Genomic DNA, 22,444 nt, shown 5'->3' with positions numbered 1-22,444 from the left:
CTTCTCCAGCAGAGAACTGAGATCTTTGGTCAGCCACTCTAAGTGTCGAGATTTCCTTTATCTATTATCCTCAAAGACCTTCCTTACAGGAGTAGTGACAAGGAGTTTCCAGGGACCTCTCCGGCAACTGATGTCATCTCTTTGCTGATACCGAGACTGGGATGTTGTCTTAGACAAGCACACCAGTAGAGGACTTTTGCAAGGACAAAGGCTTTCTGGCAATCCCTTAAAATTTCCTTGGCTGTCTGTCAATGTCATTTGGGGGAAATCCATTAGGTTGTTATCAGAAATCTCATTGAGACAGTAAGCTTGAGCAGGTACTTTGCCCTTCTTGTTTCTATCTCTTGGAAACTGGCCTAGCAACTCTGTCGATCACCCTGCATCTTAGCTCACTTCCTTTGCCACAGACTCTATCCATGACAGGGAGAGAAACAGGCTGGGATTGTAAAGGCAGGTTACAGCTTCAGACTCTATCCCCTAATTTGTGCGCCACTCAACTGGAATAATGGGAGAAATTACTTTTAGTTGGTAAGCAGGGCACAATGGAAGGTATTTGAGAAGAGTCGTGAGGAATGAGATATCCCTGACTCCATTGCCTTGCTGGGGATCTGCGTTTCTAGTTAGTGTATGAACCTTATGGGGGCAGAAATTTTAGTTGTTTCAATTGGCAGAGTAGATACTATCTAATCATGATCAGTAAATCCACTGGCAGAAAGGACTCCTCTTAACAGCTACATAAGTATCATCCTATATCACTGCTCATCTTTTTCAGAACGGCTCTACTGAACCATTTGTCTCTCTCATAGCACTAAGGGAGCAAGAAGTAGCCAATATATTCCAATAGGTTGATTTTTTAAAAACCAAGTTCATAAAGCTAGAAGCCTTAGTGGGCATAGCTAACTGTTGTGAAGGATCACTGTTTGTCTGATTATTTTTAGTTAGCAACCCAATGCACGCAAATGCTTTCATAAATATAAAACTGCACGCTTAGATTCCATATTAGTGTCAAATTACTAGAAGTTTTGAAAGTCTCCTCTCAATTTCTATACCTATTTCATTGCTGATTTCACTGCAGTTTGCAAACTGGCTTTGGTCCATACACCACATTTTAAGTAGTACTGATCTAACAGATAAATCTCACTATTTGCCCAGCCAAGTTATCAATTTCTGTGTTAATGGAGAGTCTTGGTTTGGAACATGTACTGTATATTCTAACCTCACCTACCACCTGAATAATGAATGATATTATAATCTTACTGGGCACCTAAATAATGGAGCATATTCTAAGACCAATGAAGCCCACATACTGTATCTCATTGCCTTACTTCTTTTATCATGTGAATTCCTTGGTCAGAGGAACAGTGTATGGGCTAATGTGGCAGTGTACAGACATTCAATAGGTCTATGGAGAATGGTGCTTGCAGCAAAACCAAAATCCATTTCCAGAATGTTGTAGTAAGACAAATCATTGACTAACGTATGACAAAAGGGATTCCAAAGTAATCTACATGCTTTATACCAGGTTGCTTGCTAGTCCCCTGAAAGAAAGTTGCCTCATAAAGACCTTAAAATTGGTCACTGTTGCAGGAAAACTGACTTTACAGCAATGGCGCTGATCATTGGATTATGGCATTTCCCTTGCCATTCCCTGGGTAAATCACGTTATGCTGCACATTAAAACCCTTCACTTCTCCCAGCACTTGGAAGAAAATCCAATCTCTTTTCTATGTCTACAAGGCACTGAAGGTTTAAGGCCTTAGTCTCTCTCCAATTTCATCTCATGTCACTCTTTCCCTGGATTTGATCAGGATGCCCCATCCACCCCAATGCTACAGCATAGCAAACTTTTAGCCTCTTGCTCCCTCTGCCGGTAGCACTATGAGCATCCCTTTCACTCCCCTCCCTTCCTGGTAACAGCTGATGTTACCTCCTAAAAGTCGTCTCCCCACTAACACACAGACGTACCTTTCCAATCAAGCTTCTTGTTTATTTTCCTCACTTACACCTAACACAAGCTACAATTATTTTATATTATCCTAAAATAATTTAGTACAGAAATTGAAACAAAATGGAAGTTCCGTAAATCTACAGGGCTTTTAAATGCTCAGATATTCTTCTGAACAGAGTGGAAAGCAAAAGATCAAAAGGCATTCTTTGAGACCCAGTAAATAATAAAATACCCAAATGGTCGCATACTCCCAAATCCCCTGAAGTCAGCCCTCCTCTTTTCTCCCAAAAGGACAGATGCTTTACCATTTTTCATCCAAGAGTCACACCAATCAGAGGCCAGGTACCCCATGATCCCGCCTTGCGGCCTTTTATTAAATCAGAGCTGCCCCCGGCCTCAACCAGGGGCCGAGGCTTCTGATTACCGCAGCTGAGCTCGGGAACGGAGGCCCGTGCCTGCCTGAGGGTAGGGCTCCGGGGGCGTCTCAGGGTTCTGCACTGCCTGGCGCTCCCCAGGCCGTTACTCGAGTCTCGCTCCCGCCGGGAGCGTCTCTCAGGCCACCCCCAGGGCTCATCTGGCCCCAGCGCGGCCGTTCAAACTGGCGAGTGTGCGCCTCCCGGGGTCCCCGGATTATTCCAGGGCTGCTTGAGTGCAGAGCCGTGGAAGGGTCTCAGCCCCCAGGGGCCCAGCTTGCGAGTGAGCGCCCTCCTACGCCCGCTGGTCTGAGCGTCCGCCGGACCCAAGCTCCGGCCCTGGCCTGAAGCCGCTCTCCTCCCCGTACATCCTTCCCGGATCTGGCTACACCGCGTGAAAGACTCTGAAGTGCTCGGGCTCCAAGACGGAGCCCTGACCACAAGCCCAAGTTGAGTAAGGAATAGCGAAGGGAGAGGCGACGGAAGTGTGACCTAAACTCCCTGCCCTTTCTGTCCATCTACCCATCCATCCATCTACCCACCCCTCCATCCGCTATCATCGCCTATCGCTGTATTTTAGGACTACAATTAGAATTCCTTAATGAAACCTTTATCGCGACGTCGTACATTAACGCGTTTAACTGAAAAAGCGAAATAGGACTTTTTCAGACAGAAAATATCTTAGAAAATAAATTTGGTTGTTGAGAACTAGTTTTGCTAACTATGTTAAATAGTGGACCTTTAAGTTGAATGAGCTAACGAGAAAGTTCTGTGGTTTTGACAAAAAAATTAAAGTCCTTTTATATTATACTATATGCCAGGTATTACCTACTTATGTTTAAATATCAGCTAAAAATGTACAAAGGTCACGCAGTTTTGTTTTGTTTTGTTTTCCAAAATCTTTTTAGGTGGTCCTCAAGAAAAAAAAAAAAATGTCTAGCCCAACAGCAGTCCCTGTCCCCAATAACCGGACGTCGCCAAGCCCAGGAGCGGGAGGGGCCTGCCTTGAAGAGACCAGGAAGGAGGAAGGGAAAGTAGGGAAAGGGGCGGGGGGGGGCGGGGGGAAAGTGACGGGAGCAGTGAGAGCCGGAAATGACTGGCTAGCGAGGAACCCAGGGGCACCCTGTCCGGCGGCGCTCTAGCCCCCGCGCGCTGTCTCTATGCTCCCCCTGCGTCTGGTCTATTTATTGTCGCGGGGAAGAAGCGGCAGCCCAGTACCCGGAACAACAAAGCGAGAAAGACGGAGCCCGAGCCTCGGGGGCTCCTAGCAACGGGCCGGGGCGGGAGTTCCATGGAGACTGGGGAGCGCGCCCGCCTCATCATCATCCTTGTCCTCCAGCTTATCCTTCGCGTCCGACGTAACCGGCAGCAGCGCTGCCGCCGCGTTCTCTGCCGCCGCCCCCTCTTCCCACGGTAACCCCGGAGGCGACCCTGGGCGGGGGGAGCGCGGGCGACTGGGCGGCCTGAGTGCCGGGGCTGGTGTGTGCGAGCCCGGCCGTGCTGCGGGTGGGAGGTGAGGGGGCGGACGACCGGAGGAGAGGAACTAAGGTGGGGACAATTGGTCCCGGGGCCGAGGGAGGGTCCACTTCTTAGGAGGACAGGGTGATATTTGGGGAGCTCATCACGGATAACGGCGTGGGGGCGGGGCGTCCGTGCCTTCGAGCGTTATCAAGCAGGGTGTAGCATAAGAAAAGAGGTATTTTTATTTTTCGTGTTAGCCACCCCAGGGAAGGCAGGAGAAGGGTGATTTCCCCATCTGCCTCTGTGAAGCTCTCACCCAGAGGAAGAAGGATCGTGCAAAGATGCTAGGGGGTCCTTTGCTTCCCGGAAAACTTCCAGCGGCCTGTGCCGCGGCGGGAAGGCTTCCGAATAGCACCTTCGCCGGTTCCTGGTGCTGGCAGTGCCAACAGCCCCGCTTTATTATTATTGTTATTAACCAAATTAGGTTTGATGAAGGGTCTGGAACTAAGGAAGAAAAATGAATTGTGGGTAGGGCTAAGCGAGGATGAGAATCAGGGTAAGAGCTTAGTGATAGCCAGTAAGAGCCCTAAAAGTAAATGTGTTTCGGAATGACGGTTTTTCAGACTCCTTCTGCGGAGATGTGCATCTGCGGGCTCTGTCAGTGTGCTCATTGCAATAAGACTCACAGTGCAGCCAGTCCACATCTGTGAGCTCTCTGGCTGCATCTGTCACCTGCAGTTCCAAAGCGACGCTGGCAGTTAACCAGCGTGGGCTTGTGTATTTAGGGTTAAGAACAGTGCTTTAAAATGGGCTCGAGGGAAAAAAAAAAAAAAAGAAAAAGGAAACAAGCTTGGTGTGATTTTTTGTGTGAAGAACCAATTACAGAATCCCTGAGAAAATTGAAAAAGAGAAATATAAGGAAAAATTTCAGCTACCAGAGCATAATCTGCTCTTAAAGTTTGAGAAAATGGCAGTTCATACAAATGGAGAAGGGACTTTTATTGCTATCTGTTTTGAAGAATTATTCACAGTCTGCTGCTTCCAGTTACATATTTATCATCTTATATTACCTCTTTATGCTTTCCATCTCTATTTAATGGTTTTATACCTTCCCAGATCATTCCAGGTCAGTAACTGAGGTTTCCCTATGGCACACTGAAAAGGCTACATATACCTATTAGAGAATATCATTTTTGTGTCCAGTGAGAATAAAGCTCTTTATATTAAATTGAGGATTAAAGATGAAAATAAAACTGATAAGTCATAGAAGCAATTATGTCAACCACAGCCTCTGTTTGTCTCCCACTTTTTTTTTTTTTTTTTGTTAAGTCTAGCTTGTCTTAAAATGTGTCATCCTTATCACCAGCCCCCTCTTTTCATATTCTCTGCCTTCAAAATCAGAAACTGTAATGGTCTGCTACTAAGTGTTCTTGATTGGTTGACTGGTGCCAGAATAGAGCTTTTAACTCAGGCATTTTCATGGAATTGAGATGAATTGAGGTTCAGTGTCTCTTGTTAAAGGAAGTTCACGGATGTGCAAAGAGGTGGGCAGTTTCCTTTAATGGGAAGTATAAACATTGGGAAACTTAAAATTGCATTTTAGGACTCCTCAGAGGAAAAACACAGTATTTTCACCTTTAGGTTAAAGAATCAAGGATTGTTGTTTAATCTTTTCATAAAGCTGTTCTTCTGTGAAGGATATCCTGGGGGATGACCACACTTGAGGCTGTTGGCTGTTGTGTCCCAAGATTTTCATAGTGCCTATGAGACTTAGTAATATTTCCTCAATCTCAGGGTTGCCATCACGCTGACTTCACCCAGACCTATTTGTGTTCACCTCTGTCCCTTCCGTGTTAGAGTGGGGGTCAAGCCCTATCTTCCATCTTTAGTAACAGTCCCAGTTTCTGCATTCCCTGCTCTTTACCATAACATTTTCAATGTTCGGTGGTGTTTTAGTTTCTCTCCTTATTTAATCATGTCTCAATCAAAATGATTTTTTGTGCTATTTGTATTATTTGTTTCTTATGGAGTTTTCAACATATGTGGTTGGCCTATATATCTTTTTCATTAATGTTACTTTGTTGTATTTTCCTTCTGTATCCCTCCCCTTTATTTGGAGAATTGTCACATGTCTGTATTCATTCTATTTGTGCAATACAACAGGTTAAGAGCCTCATGCTGAGACTCAAAAGACTGTATTGAAATAAGGCATGTACAAAATGTTGTAACTTTTCAGAATTAAAGGTGTTTTTACAAGTTCAAGGGGTAGTATCATAACTCTAGACATGGTCGCTTTTTTAAAGGTAAGACAGTATTGTGTATTTTACTGTGTGGTTTTAATTGAACGTAAGATTTTCATAATTCTTATTCTAAAAATGTTTCCTTAACATCAGTCATTTCTGATAATTTTGCATATGAATATTTGACTAAAATTACATTTTGCCAAATTTGAGGAAACAATTTCAGTGATTTCCACAAGTTTTTCTTTATGTGGAAAATTTTTGTCTCAAAATTTTTGTGGATATATGGTAGTTCCCTGTTTATCTGTGGTTTTGCTTCCCATGGTTTCAGTTACCCTTGGTCAACCATGGTCTGGAAGCAGATGGTCCTCAAAATGTTAATAGTAGCTTAACACTAGGTCATAGTAACTACATCATTCATCTCACTTCATCTCAACACACAGACATTTTATCATCTCACATTATCACAAAAAGAAGGGTGAGTACAGTACATGAAGATATTTTGGGAGAGAGAAAGACCACATTTACGTAGCTTTTATTGCAGTATATTGTTACAGTTCTGTTTTATTATTGTTATTAATCCCTTTCTGTGCCTAATTTATAAATTAAACTTTATCATAAGTCTGTAGGAAAACTTAGTATATATAGGGTTTGGTATTACATAGTTTCAGTCATCCACTAGGGGTCTTGGAACATATCTGCCACAGATGAAGGAGAACTACTATATACATATAAAAAATGTGCAGAATTTGCTTTAAAGTAGAACAAATGTGAAATATGCAGCTGAATTTCTGAGAGTGTTATTTCTTACAGATCTATCACATCATTTAAAATAAATATTGTATAATCTAGTTGAGTGGGTATCAGTGTTGTTTTTAGGTGAAGGAGGTCTGTAATAATCTGGTGATTGATTTCCTTCTGTTGCATCATCGACCATGTGATGAAATTATTATTGCTTTGAAAAATAAAATTATATTGATTTTAGAAGAATTTATAGTAAAGTATTTCCACAGTGTCTCTAGCTGAAAACTTGTAGTGCTTTGAAAATTTAGCTGTGTTGTGACATTTGAATTGAAAAACAAGGATTTCCTGAAATTTATATTCATATCTGTTGCACCTTCGAGATGCCTGATGCCTGATGCCACATCAGGTATGGACACCTGGATGAAAGATGTTTCTCTTCAGGTGTTTTTTGTGCCCTTGTAGATAGCAGAGAAATGCTGTACATGAATACCAAAACATGACACACAAATGTGAATTTTAAATCCTTTGTTACGTACTGCCTGGTGCTGTTGGTGTACAGATTTCGTCATGCCTGCTAAATTAGAGGTTTCTTGAGGATCAGGACTGTGAGTTGACATCCTGTTGTGTATTAATGTCATGCAAGTGTGTGTGCATGTTTGAAGATTAACATGCTAATAAAAGGATATATATATATTTATTTATTTATTTATTTTTCTTTCACTTCAGGAAGCTCTCTGGTAGATGAGGGGAGTTTTTCAGATATCTAATCTAATTAGTAATCTAATTCTTGATGCCTACAATTTCAACTTTTTTATTCTGGCTACAAGTTAAAAGCAGCAAAAATTTCTCTGACATGATTAGGGCCTGTTTTTTGTTTTTGTTTTTTTTTTTTAGACCAATTCAGATGATAAAAATAATGGTTTACTGCCTTGAGTAGATGCAGTCTTTTCTTTTGAGTAGATGCATTCTTTCTTCTTGTCCCCTGAGTACCACCTTGGGCAGTTTCAAAAAGGATAAAGAGTATATGCATGTTTGAGGTCTGTCCAGGCCATGAATACAAATTTGACTTTTGATACAGCCTTTTATTAGGTAGGGAGATGGAGTGTGTGTATGTGTAATTGTGGAAAAACCACGATTCCAGAGGTATGTCATTAATAAGAATAATCAGGTCGTATCAGAAATTGTATTCATCTGCTTTCATCTTGCAACTGGTGATAAAATTCAAAGTTTGGTTTAAATGGCTTGTTTTGTATGTGAGACATGCTGCTAGGGATCCCATTAAATGTTTAAAAAAATACACTAAGGTGAATTTTGGGACAGTTCAAATTGGCCTTCATGTAGGAATCAATAGTGAAACTGTTTAAAATTTCACCAAGAAAATGCAGCACAAAAGTTTGGCTGGCAACTTTGATCACACAGGATTCATTCAAGCAAGAGTACTGCAAATCAGAGTCAATGTTGAGTTTTCTTGGGACATGTGTGGATGACCCTTAGTATTTTAAGTCGGAATTTTTTTTTTTTAAGATTTTATTTATTTATTTGCCAGAGAGAGAGAGAGAGCGAGCACAGGCAGACAGAGTGGCAGAGGGAGAAGCAGGCTCCCTGTGGAGCAAGGAGCCCGATGTGGGACTCAATCCCAGGACGCTGGGATCATGACCTGAGCCGAAGGCAGCCGCTTAACCAACTGAGCCACCCAGGCGTCGTGGAAATTTTTTATTAGTTAAATAGTTCCAGAGAATCATGTGCTAACCTCTTTTGCCCATAAATTACAGGTATTTTCATTGTGAGGCAGAACATTTTTGATAAAATACTTTCTTGGGATTAGGGTTAGTTACAGGACTCTGGATACAGGTTGTCTGTGTTCAGCACAGTGGCTTTGCTCCTTCTTGGTGATGTGGCCATGAGCCAGTTATTTCATTGCCTGGATTCCCCAGTTTCCTCAACTGCAGTATGAGGTTAATACTAGCACCATGCCTGTGAGGGTTGCTGTGAGAGCTAAGTGTAAAGTACCAGAACAATGCTCAGTGTAGTAAGCTAAAAAACTATGAGCTGGTCCTCCCAGCAGCAGTACTAGGCAGCACATTAAAGATGAACCGGCTAGGGGCACCTGGGTGGCTCAGTGGGTTAAGCCTCTGCCTTCGGCTCAGGTCATGATCTCAGGGTCCTGGGATCGAGTCCCGGATCGGGCTCTCCGCTCAGCAGGGAGCCTGCTTCCCCGCTCTCTCTCTGCCTGCCTCTCTGCCTACTTGTGATCTCTCTGTGTCAAATAAATAAATAAAATATTAAAAAAAAAAGATGAACCAGCTATATGCTTTGTTTCTTCCCTCCGAGGACTTTCTGTTAAAGCATTGGAATTTTTGATTTGCAATCACTGATGGTTGGACTCATCCTGCCATTTGGTTTTGGCGGGGAGGGAAGCACTTTTTAAATTTTGAAGTATCACACAGGCATCTGGTTATCACTTAGGGCAGATGGACTAAGTAAAAAGAGACATCTCTGTTTCTTGGAAAAGGAAGGCCAACAAAGCCTGGTCTGGCACCACATTGCAGCTATTGAAATGCTATTACCCTGTGGACTTGACCGCTTATTTTGCTGTATGGTGCTTCTGAATAAAGGGAATAGACCCGATGGTTTCATTGAGCAGAATTCGTCTTTCTTTAGAGGACACTATTTTTGCTCATATAACCTGAAATGGTGGTAAACTTGAAACTTGTTGGTGTCTTTGTCAAGCCATTTAACTTGAGTTTTCTGTGTCACCATAAATGTTCTACATAGTAGCTTTCTTGTAATTTTAGAAGTAGCTGAAACTGCTGCTCTGCTCCAGTGATTCTGGTGGCTCAAGAGTGACTGCATACGATTGGAGCAGTATTTGTTTATGGTAAGGCTGGCACCATATACTGAGGCTTACCTAATCAGGGGAATAACTTGATCATTGTGGCTTTGTTTAGGGGGTTATTGGAAAGGTTAATTTTTCATAGTTAAATCCAGCTGTTTTAGTTCAGTTATATGGGCATTTGAAACTGCTGACAGAAAATAAATGTTTCTGCTTTTTCATTTATACACTGAATGGCAAACTGTTCTTTCCCGTTTTGGCTAATATCCAGCTCTTGGATTTAGTTGATAGAATATTTTTATAAAATGTGTGTTACAGAAGTTTATATAAAACATGCTATTAAAAATGTGTCTCACTTCAAATGTACAAGAGTAGAGTTTTATAACTCTTTCTTCCGTGTTGTGCTGTTTTTGTTTGTTTTCGTTGGGTTTTATACCTTTCTGCACTAAGAAAATTGGCCAGTATGCTTGTATTTGGAGATGTGGCTTTTGTTTTCCTGTTTAAAGAGAATGAAGTCTAGTTGATCTTGCTGATTTAGTTGGGTAGTCACTACATTGGCCAGATTGATTTTGTATTGATAGAGTACTGTTAACATTATTTCTATAGCCATCATGGATTGTGGATCTGAAAAATCTTGAGATAAGCAAAGAAATGGTCATGGCTGTTTTACTTTACTTTATAGATATGGATATAGATATATTGACGTATGCATATACATTTAACCTATATCCTTTAACTTTAGATATTCGAAGGACGGAAGTGGGAAATTTTTACAAAAACAGGTCTCCAAGGTGTCAGTATTGCCCAGAATAAAAGCCTGTTTTGAAATAAATGTTTGACTGACACATTGTTAACGTTTCCTTAGAGTTCTTTCTACCACACTTTCTCAGGGATACGTGTTGAGATACAAAGACAATAAAGCTAATGTGTAATCCAAAGGTTCAAATATGAAGATGGGAATTTGGTTTTTGACTATGGTCAACATTTATAGAACCTATCATTGTTTGAACCTTAGCTAAGATTCATGAAACCTGAAGCTTTTGTGGAAAAAGAACCCTCTCATTTTTTTTAATTTCCCGCATACTTTTGTTGAGCAACAAAGCCTTTTTTTTTTTTCCTTACCAGCTTATGGCTACAGTGAGCTTCTTGGCTATCTCCAGTTATTGTATGCATGTGTAACTTAGTGACATTGTAATGAGCATCCTTTAATTGCTCATGGGTTGATCATATCCCAGGATCTCTGCTGGTGTCACATTAGGGTAGATGTGATTATTTGAAAGACAGAGAGAGATCACAAGTAGGCAGAGAGGCAGGCAGAGAGAGTGGGGGAGAAGCAGACTCCCTCCTGAGCAGAGAGCTCAATGTGGGGCTCGATCCCAGGACCTTGAGATCACAACCCGAACCGAAGGCAGAGGCTTAACGCACTGAGCCACTCAGGTGCCCCTGAAGTTACATTCTTAAGTTGTCTTGTGTTATATATCCTCACTTTCACTTCCTAAAGAAAGGAAGGATGGCTTTATCATCAAACCCATTCAATTGATAATTGATGTGTGCTAAAAGTAACTGACCTGTTAGCTAGTCTCTGACCAGCTATCGTGGAATGAATTTAGGATACGGAGGAGTAAGGACCCTTGGGGTTACAATGGAGAATGTAACTCTCAGGAGAAAGGGAAGGGAATATATATATCAAAAGCTCTGAGGACCCGTATGTGTGTTTCAATTAAAACAATTCTTTCCTTAACATCAGAAACATGTTCCTGTATTTGTAAAAGCTTCTAAAACACAATTACCTTTCAGGGTTTGGGGGTCTAAACGAAAACCAAGAATAACTTGTTAGCTGTATGAACACTAAGCAGAACATACCGACAAGTTAAATAAGGAAATAATAGGATGCTGCTAGAGAACTCGAGTGGTTTGGGGGAGACTAAGATCTTACTTGTAATCATGGAAGATGTCTACCCTTCCTACTTATTCCCCAGCCCCACCATTCTCTCTTTCAGTTGTTCTTATTCATTTAATTTAACAACTCTTTATTGAGTCGATGACCAGTTGCCAGCTAAGCCAAATTCTAAGGACACATATTTGTATTAAACGGTTGTCTTCAAAAAAAGTGTTGCCTACAGTCTTGCACACAGTGTATGATACAGACAGTACCTTTGCAGCACCCTCTGCTTGGATTCCCTCTCTCAGAGTTTCATGACTGGCTCCTTATTCCACAAGATCTCATTTTAATAATTTGTCTTCTCTGAGGAAGGTAAGAAGCCTGCCCGCATCATTCCCTGTAGAGTTTCTCTTTTGTCATCTTATTTCCTTCATAACTTAAATCACATTCTCTCATTGTTTTAGTTGCGTGTCTGTTTGTTGTCAGATTCTGCAGCTCCTATGAAGGTGCCTTACCTGACCATTTTGTTCTGAGCTGTAATCCCAGTGTCTAGCCACGGTGCTTGGTTCACATCAGTTGCATGTTCAGTGAATCCAATTAAAAGTATGAGTCTGTTGAAGCAGTGAGGAAAGGGCATCCTAAGCAAATACAAAATTAGGAAAAGGTCTGCTATTGCAGGAGAAATGGTAGAAAGTTGAGATTGTTAAGGTGTGTTGGAAGTGGAAGATTAATTACAAAAGGTAAATTGGGGACTTGGAGCCCACTGCATTCCAAGCCAACCAGGCTAGATTCTGTTTTGTCTGTGCAAGAGAGCCAAGAGACTTTTTAAGCAGGGTTGTGGCACAATTAGGAAGATAATTCTGGCAGCTTATTTGGTAGATGGACTGGATCGCGGGGATTGCAGGCAGAGCTCTGTTAGAAGGCTGTAGCCATAAGAACATGAGAAAGCCTAAAATAAAGTGTCAGTGCTTTGGATGCAGAAAAGAAGCTAGATGAAAAGTTCATGGGGTGGAAGAGAAAAAGAAGAACTGAAGGATGATTCTGAAATCTCTGACTCAGGTGTATGAGTGTTGGAGGGTGGCTCCATTGACTGAAAGTGGGAATTAAGAGACCCCAAGTATTTCTGAGGGGACTGGTTAATTTTGGATATGTTTGTTTAATTTAATGAATATGCCAAACAGCCAGTTAGAAATATGGATTCAGATCTCTGATGGGTTAGGATTGATGTAGGAGCCATAAGCTCAGAGACAGCAGTTGAAGCCTGGAAAGCTTAAAGAAAAAAAGGATTTATGGGAGTGGTTTATAACCTTCAGGGATCTTAAACTCATTGAGAATATGGAGAAAAAAAAATGGCCTCCTCAGGTATGCACCTAAATTTGTATGTATACAATTTCATGAGCTTTTCAGGACTGTCGTGGATTTCAGTGAAGGACTTCGAGTTAAGGAAGAGACAGAAGTATTTGAGATGGAAGGAGAATGTAGGAAAGGTGCCTCAGAAGCCAAAAAATAGTGGATAGTGAGGGAGAATTTTGAGAATCAGGAGTGCCCAGTGTTTTATCTTCTGGAGAGGTCCAGTAGGAGGGAGTTTCAACTGTGACATCAGATTCAGAGGTGAACCACACATTCGTAAACATCTCATACCATGCAGAGGACAAGGCCGACTGTAAAGGTTTCATGCGTGAATCCAGTTAAGGAAACAATGCATGGTAAACAGTGTGCAGAAGTCTTGATGTTCTCTAATGATAAACAGTCCTGATCTGAGAATAGAGCCCATTTTAAGGACCTGCTGAAAGGGAAATTCCATTATTTTGATGACCTATTGTGGCGTTTCAGCCCACTGGCTCTCTACTGGCTGCCCATTAGAAACAACTCAGAACTGTTTTAAAAAATTAGAGCCTCACAAAGGTTAGTTAAACAATATCGCGGGGGATTGAGGCTTTTCATAGTTTTCATTTTGTTTATCTTTTTCTTAATACTTAAGAACTGGTGTTCCAATCAGAAAACTTCGTTATCGCCCTTGTTTTATGTTCTATGTAAGAATCCTTTCTTTTAGTTGTATGTTATCTAATTACTCAGCTTTACTATTGTGCTGTTTTAAAATATTTTTTTAGACTTTCTCAAAGGTCTTAATTTCCAGTTTAAAAAAACGTTACAGCTTTCTTCTACTCTTCAGCTCCATTCTCCATACTGACTGTTTTTGAGTGACGCAGCCCCCGATCAATTAAAAACCTGACAGCTCTGAGAAAAATAAGGAATTCTTAATGGTGCTTACATGTGGAAAGAGTATTCATTCTCTAATCCTGTTTGCTTTTATTTAAGTATGTTACTTTTTTTTACTAAATAGTAAAAACTGTTTTTTACCCAGAAAAGTTTGCACTCTGTATACTATTTTCCCACTAGCTAACTTACCTTTCTTTTCTTAAAATGGCAGTCATTCATGACATAGACCTTAAATAGTTGTCTACACAAGAGCACCTGGTTTATATGAGGGGTAAACCTGTAAAAGCAGTTGCAAGGAAACTGCCAAAATAGAAAATTCTACATGTTGTGTTTTCACCTTGCCATTCCTTCTCTTGATTAAATTCTTGATGAGCTCCAGCGTTCGAGTTTGCACCCTGTATTCACACCCTTGACTAAAAAGCAGAATACAGAGAAGTTTGAACTTCATGCGTTGTCAATCCTAATACCAACCAGAAGCTGAAAGAGGGGTTATTTGGTTTGTTAGCCACCTGGTGAGTTAACATGTACACTTACAAAGAAAAAAATAATCTTTTTTAAAAGTATGCACTTTTATTAGCTTATTATCAGGTAATGGCTTAATTAGTCTCAGAAATTATAGCTACTTATGGGCATAAGTTAGGACAAATATCAAGATTCTCTATAAAGTGATAAACTAACTGGTTTTTGAAATGATAGCCCATAATATGGGAAAATACAGACATACAAGACCTGCTAGAGAAAATTGATGCCTTACAAATAAAATGAAATGAACATAATAAATTTACACTTAGAAAAAATATGATAAACAGTTGTGTTACAATTTGATTTTTAAATATCACTCTTCTGTCTAACTGTTTTTGCTGTACTTAGCTAACACAAGGAACAGCTAGACCTACCTATACATAATAGACTTGGTCAGATTCTTTTCCCCTCTCTCTTCCTATTCCCTTTCTCTCCTAATCCCTCTCCCTCTGCCCCAAACCCCACACAGTCAACACTTGGTTTGAAATGGTTTTATAATTACTGGGGATTTAAAAAATGCTAAATTTATTTTTTAAAATACTAATTTTGCTTACTAGATAACATCAAAATTATATTCCTTATTTTTACCCCCTTGCTTTTAGACTTGAAGGAACGTGATCTGTTTTTGTGTTCCAGAGCTTCAGGACCACAACAAATAATTGGAAATCCTTTCCATTTTTGAGCATTTCTCTATTCATGGAAGATGAAGCAAGGAGATTATAATTGTAGCAATGAGAATAGCTAAATATGAATGTTTACCATGTGCAAGTACTGTACTAAGTGTTTTGCATGAAATGTCATCTTTTGCAACACTCTGATAGGTTCTATTACCTACCTCTTTTTTTTTTTTTTAAGATTTTATTTATTTATTTGACACAGAGAGAGAGTAGGCAGAGAGGCAAGCAGAGAGTGAGGGGCAAGCAGGCTCTCCGCTGAGCAGAGAGCCCGACGCGGGGCTTGATCCCAGGACCCTGAGATGATGAGCTGAGCCGAAGGCAGAGGCTTACCCCACTGAGCCACCCAGGCACCCCATACCTACCTCTTTTTTATAGACATAGGATGTTGAAGCACAGAGGCATTAAATAACCTACCTAACATCACACTACTGGTAAATGGTAGAGTCTGGTTTTAACCCAAGTGATGTACTGCAGAATCTAAGCTCTCAAACTTTAGGGTGTGTGTGTGTGTGTGTGTGTGTGTGTGTGTGTGTATACTGCTTTTTGATCTCAAACTGTTAAGCTCTTTTTTTTTTTTTTTTTTTTTTGGTTTTTTTTTTTTTTTTTTTAATTTTTTTTATTTTAATAAACATATAATGTATTTTTATCCCCAGGGGTACAGGTCTGTGAATTGTCTGATTTACACATTTCACAGCACTCATCATAGCACATACCCTCCCCAATGTCCATTTCCCCACCACCCTCTCCCATCCCCCTTCCCCCCCGCAACCCTCAGTCTGTTTCTTGAGATTGAGTCTTTTATGGTTTGTCTCCCTCCCAATCCCATCTTCTCATTTTTTCTTTTCCTACCTCCCCCCAAACCCCCCCACCTTGCATCTCCACTTCCTCATATCAAAGAGATCATATGATAGTTATATTTCTCCGATTGACTTATTTCGCTAAGCATGATACCCTCTAGTTCCATCCACGTCGTCGCAAATGGCAAGATTTCATGTCTTTTGATGGCTGCATAGTATTCCATTGTGTATATATACCACATCTTCTTTATCCATTCATCTGTTGATGGACATCTAGGCGCTTTCCACAGTCAAACTGTTAAGCTCTTGCAGACATTTTTTGGAATGTGTTTAGTATCTCAGGACCTGTGCTAAGGCTTGGTACAAAAATAAGATTTGATCACGTCTCTGAGGAGTCTGTTGTCTACCAAGGAAACATAAATAAATAAGAAATTTTATTGTAGTGTGGGAAAATACTGGGATAGTGGTTTGCATAGCAACATGGTAATGGAACTCAAGAGTAGGGATACCCTCGCTTAGTCTTAGGGATCAGATGTCTTAGTTCCTTTAATTTCTTTTTTTACCCATCATGGTTTTAATTCCCTTCTGTACTAGGGTTTTCCAGTTTTTACCTGTAATCTAGACTGAGCTGTCCTGAGTGATGGACTCTTATCTGATTGTCTGCTCTGGACCTCCCTTTGGATGTCTCGCAGGTTCCTTCAACATTTCTCCAAAAGAATCCTTGCTCCTCCTTCTTGTCCCATCTCCTGCAACCTACTCTCCCTCCAGTGTTTCTGTCTCAGTACATAGTATCTTAGGCCACAAACCTGGAGTCATCCTCCGTCTCCCGTTTCCTTTTCCCCATATCAGCCACAAAGCTCTGTTCCCTCATCTCCCAAAATGTCACTCTTCTGTCTACTTTTCATCTTCATCCATCCTGCTTTCCACTGCTGTCCTCTCTCACCAGGACTGCTCCACTAGACCCTGACTGAGTTTCCTGCCCATTCTTATCATCCAGCCCATTCTCCCATTACAAAAGTGCCAGCGATATATTTTTAAAAAGCAAATACGTCATGTCATTTCTTGCTTCTTTCTAGTTCCCCATTACTCTTGGGATGAATGTGAAAATCCTTAATATAGCCCAGAAGGCATGATTTGACCCCTCCCTGCATTCGCAGCCTGATCTTGTGCCACACTTTCCACTCTAGCCATGCGGGCCCTTCTTCATGTATGAATAGTTCATACTCTCAGCTCACTTCAGAGCTGAGAACACCTGCTATTCCCTCTACAAGGTCTTGTTTCTTGCTGGAGCCCTGTCCCCTAGAAGGAGGCCTAATGCTTAGATTTCCAGTTCATTGTTACAGAATTGATTGAAGGTGATGCTGAGCTATAGAACAAATAGAATTTTAGCAGAAGAAATAGTATAAGCAAGCAAAAGGTTAATATTCTTTAACATGTAAGAGCTTGCATAAATCAGTAAGGAATCTCGGAAGGAAAATGAACAAGGGATCCGAGACAGTTAACACGGAGTAAATGTGAGGAGCAATACTTTACAAGTTCACCCTCATTAGTATTTAAGAAGTTCACCCTCACCAGTTAATTTAATTTTGCTTTGTCTCATATCCCAGATTGCCAAAGACTTTGACAAAATACTTTGTTGAGTAGACATGACCGCATATACATGTGATCTCAATCTTGTTTAATATGCAGATAAGTAAAAGGATTCAGCAGCCTAGAAATGTGCTTATACGAGCATAGGAAAAAAAATGATCACTTTAGTAGGACTGTGAATGACTTTTCTTTGAATATTTTTTATGTAATCAGAAAATGACATGCTATTTTACTTAAAAATCATGCATTAAGACCATTTATTTGAAATACTAAGAAATCTTTCCAGTAGGTGCCTGAGTGGCTCAGTCGGTTAAGCGTCTGACTCAATTTCGGGGCAGGTCATGGTATCACGGATCCTGAGATCGAGCCCTGTGCCCTGCGTAGGGCTCCACGCTCAGTGGAGAGTCTCCTTGAATTCTCTCCCCCTCCTCTCCCCCTGCTTGTATGCCTTCTCTCTCTCTCTCTCTCATAAATAAATCTGAAAGAAAGAAAGAAAGAAAGAAAGAAAGAAAGAAAGAAAGAAAGAAATGGATCTAAAATAAGGAATTGATGCACCTGATTTCTCATCTTTTGAGTTTGATTCCCCAAATTTCAAGTTGTATTCAGTAAAATATATTATTTCTCTTCTTATTTGTAATAACACATAAGTTAATATTAGCATTGATTCATACGGCATTACTTTAATTGAGCTTATTATGATTTGTGAGGTGCTCGTTAATTCCTCAAAACAATCATGTGATGAGTAAATGGTGTTGTGTGCATTTTACAAATAAGTGTAGGAACAGTTCAGAGCGAGTCCACTGTCACATAGCTTCCATGAGGATCCAGGTTTTCTTTATAAGTAGGTTTTAGTACATAATGAAATAGTGAAATTCAAGTAGGCTACTGTTTAAACATTAATATGAGATGGATATTAGATTATTTTTTAATGATATATACATATATATTTTTTAAAGTTTTTATTTATTAGAGAGACTGCACAAGCAGGGGGAGGGCCAGAGGAAGAGGGAGAAGCAGGCTCCCCACTGAGCAGGGCTCCATCCCAGGACCCTGGGATCATGGTATATGTTTTAGAGACTGAGAGCGAGCATGAGCAGGAGGGGTAGAGGGTGAGGGGGAGAGAATCTCAAGCAGACTCTGCACTAAATGTAGAGCCCAGTTTGGTGCTCGATCTCACAACCCTGAGATCAGGACCTGAGCTGAAACCAAAGAGTTGGACACTTAACCAACTGTACCACCCAGACGCCCCAGATGATCTATTCTTAAATACAAAATATCTGTTTAACTGAAACTTTTTCACAAGAGTGTAAACCATTGGCTTATCTTTTACTAAGCACTCATTCAGAAAATCAGCATTGTTTAAATTTTCTTCCACTACCTTTTAGGCACCATTACAAATATTTTTGTTGACCGAAGCATAATATTTTTTCCTTACTATTTTTTAAAGTAGATAGTTGCTGACAAAGCCCCAGTTGTTGTTAATTAATTTCCAGAAAAAACAATATTTTTTTAGTTTTCTTAATATGGATTTAAAAAATTTTAACAGTTCATTTTGATGCAAGTTCTTTACATGAATGCTACCTGCTTACTGGTCTTCAGAATTGGTATTTAGACTAAGTCATAGATAGTCGGTAGACGCAAAAGTAATGAAGATGCTTTAACTCTCTGTTTAACTTAATGTGATAATGGTTTTGTATATCAAATACTTTTTGCTTCATACTTGAGTATTTGTTAAATGTTTTATGTAATATAGGTGGCATAATATATAATCCTTTCCTTTGGAAAGTACAAGCATTTTTGAGGCCAGGCCTACTGTTAGTAAAATTTTCTTCCTGCGGATAGAACCCTGTGGATGGAACATAAAAATGCCAACCCAAAGGATGGCCCCCTAAAGTCTAAGCTTTTGTGCCAGGCGTGATAATGTCCTTCTGATGGAATGGCATGCTGCCACATGAGTGGAAGGGCTTGGATTTGGGTCATGTGCCTATGCTTTGCCCCTTAGTGCTGCTAACAACTGTCTTCTTTACTGCCCCTTTGAACACAAATGCATGTTGAAGGGAAAATGGTAAGTTGAGAATTGGGATGTTAACTAAACTAACATAATAGCTTTAGAACTAAAATCAGAATTTAGTATATAATTCCTAAGTGTGTCTATAGCATGTCTGCTTCTACGATGTTAGAATCTGGGATTTTAAAATTAGATGGGATTTTAGAAACCACCTAGTCTCCTCATCCACTGAATGGAAGACTCCTGTAGTATTCCTAGCTGTTGGTTAATTCTCTAGCCCCATTGCCCCTTTTCTTGACACTTCTCTTCTGCAGAGCCTACTGCTTTGCAGGTACTTGTTTATGGGTGTAGCTTTGTGAGATCTGCTTCCATGTGACTTTAACTGGTTCTCTCAGGTTCCTTTTTATTCAGGTATTTGAGAACAACTGCTGTCTTTTCTTTCCTGTGCTAAATGTCCTGAGACTTTCCTCACACACTATTTTTATATTTCATACCATCCTACTTTCCTCTGGATATCTGGTTATCATTGCCCTCTTTAAATGATAATGTTAGGACATTCTAGATGTTTCAGTCACAAAAAAAGGCTATCGCACGTTCTTTGCTCTGGACACTCCTATCTAACCCCTCTTTCATTTGTTTGTTTCCTAAGTAATTACAATTTCATGTTGGCTTAGTATGACCTAGTGTGAAGTAAAGTATTTTTATTAAAGACTTTTCAGACAGAATTGTAGAGAGAATAGTGTAACGGTTACCCCTATATCTATCCCCTAGTTTTAACAATTGTTGAGATTAAATAGTAGCACAGCATTTTTTGGTCCTAAAATACAATTATATCTACTATCCATATCTGTTCTGTACCTCAGAGTAGGTCGTCCCAATTTGTTTGATTCCTGTAGGAAGGTGCCAACATCTAGGGGACCATCTGAAACCATACCCAAATCTAATGTTACTCATAGTTCAGACAATGAAATATTCTTGTATTTTAATGTAAATTATATACATGGCATGCTTCCATGAATATTTTAGTATGCATCTCTAAAATATAAGCATATTTGTTTCCATAAGCACTCTATCATTCCATGCAACGAAGTGAATAGTAATGCCCCAATACCATCTACCACTCAGATCCATTCTGGTTGCTCTTAGATATTTCTTCCAGCTGGTTTGTTCAAACCAGCCTTCAGTCAAGGACCATGACAAGCAGTTATTTTGTTTATCTTAATAAAAATGTGGGCTTTAAAATTTGTCAGTGTTACATTTTATTTTATTGCTATTGCCTCATTGTGCTAGCCCAGGAATTGAGAAACTTTTTTTTTTTTTTTTTTTTTTTAAGGCCTAGACAGTATCTGTTTCAGACTTGCTGGTCATTTGGTCTTCCTCATAACTGCCTAGCTGTGTCACATAGCCATTAGGTAAATACTTGAGCATGGCGTGTTCCAATAAAACTATTTTTTACAAAATAGCCACTGGCCCATTGGCCATAGTTTGCTGATCCCTGCCTAACCTGTTGAGATTTCAACTCTTTCCATTTGTTAATTTGACTGTTCTAAGGTTTTGCGTCAGTTCATTAAATAATACTATCTGACCATAAAATTCAACTACCTGTGAATCCATCAAACAGTAATAGCTACCATTTAATGAACACATACTGTGTGCTATGTACTGGACATAGATAACCGTATTTAATCCTAAAAGCACCTTGAGAGGTGCAGTGATACCACCGATTTCCAGAAGAGGAAAATAAGTAAGGTTATCTCCTCTGCTATTAAACAGATGTGAAAAAACACTGTCTTTTAGAAGGCAAAATGTTAGCTTGGTCACAGGCATGTGTTGAGAGACTGTCAAGTAATCTGTTTGAATCTGGGCACAAAATGTCTATTTCCTAATATGCTATTTTGAGAGCTTCTTAAAGAATAAGAGATTACTTGGATGGCATGCCTCGCTTGTAGAAAAGAACAATTTCCAGGAGACCATGAGGGTTTGTGTTGTTTGCAAATTGCTCTATATTCATTCTTCCCCTACTTCTGCCATTGCTCAAATCATGGATGGTAATTTTGTGGTTAGAGCATTGGAGGCCCCTCCCTCAGTATCCTCAGATGCCACTTGAATACACTTGAAATAGCTAGAATCTACTTTTCTATATTCTCAGGTTTATTTGGTTTTGTTCTTTTGGCTTTTTACTGGATTTTAGGGGTATTTTTGCCTTGTTTTGATGACAATGTTTATTGTAGCCTTTTCAGTTTAAATATCTTTCCTGGCATGGAAGATATAAAATGTAGTACAGACATAACTGGATTTATTGCACTTCACAGATACTGTGTGTTTGGCAGGTGGAAGGCTTGTGACAGCCCTGCACCAAGCAAATCTAGTGGCACCATCTTTCCAGCACTCTGATAAGTCTCTCAGTATTTCAGACTTAACTCATTGTTACTATATTTGTTATGTTGATCAGTGATCTTGGATGTCCCTCCATAATTGTTTTGGGGCACCACAGAATGTACCCATGTAAGATGGCAAACTTAAGAAATATTGTGTATGTCGGACTGTTTCACCAACTGGTCGTTCCCCTGTCTCTCCTCACAGCCCCCATTCCCTGAGACACAACAATATTGAAATTAGGCCTTTAAGTGTTCAAGTGAAGGGAAGAATTACACAGCTCTCACTTTAAATTAAAAGCCAGATATGATTACACTTAGTGAGAAAGGCATATCAAAAGCTGAGGTAGGCCAAAAATTAGGTCTCTTGTGCCAGGTGGTCAAGTTGTGGATGCAAAGGAAAGGTTCTTGAAGGAAATTAAGGGTACTACTCCAGTAAACACACGAATGAATGTGTGCATTCTTGTGGATATGGAGAAAATTTGAGTGGTCTGGATAGAAGATCAAACCAGGCACCAGATTCCAAAGCCTAATTCAGAGCAAGGCCCTAACTCTCTTCAAGCCTGAGGAGAGCTGAGGAAGCTGCTGAAGGAAGTTTGAAGCTCATAGAGGTCAGTGCATGAGGTTTAAGGGAAGATGCCGTCTCCATGACAGAGAAGTGCAGGGTGAAGCAGCAGGTGCTGGTGGAGAAGCTCAACGTGCTCCCCTGAAGATCCGGCTGACCTCACTCATGA

General features: G+C 40.2%; 1 protein-coding gene across 4 annotated transcripts in view; it reads left to right on the top strand.

Moving 5' to 3' along the window:
• Positions 1–3,532: 3,532 nt before the first annotated feature.
• TBPL1 (TATA-box binding protein like 1) overlaps positions 3,533–22,444 on the top strand; it is a 37,809-nt gene continuing 18,897 nt past the window's right edge. Inside the window, exons 1-2 of one of the 4 annotated variants that reach the window (XM_080806317.1) lie at positions 3,570–3,774; positions 9,602–9,684. Coding sequence is in view for 1 of the 4 variants with exons in the window: in XM_080806315.1 (XP_080662441.1) it covers positions 3,653–3,774 (122 nt within the window). In the remaining 3 variants the exon portion in view is untranslated. Of the gene's footprint in view, positions 3,775–9,601; positions 9,685–22,444 lie in introns of all 4 variants that reach the window. The other 3 variants (XM_080806316.1, XM_080806315.1, XM_080806318.1) reach the window with 3 other exon arrangements.

Source organism: Martes martes, assembly GCF_963455335.1.
Source record: "Martes martes genome assembly, chromosome: 6".
Classification (NCBI taxonomy): Eukaryota; Metazoa; Chordata; class Mammalia; order Carnivora; family Mustelidae; genus Martes; species Martes martes.
Note: the sequence above shows the minus strand (reverse complement) of the source record. Positions and strands in the feature narration are given on the sequence as shown.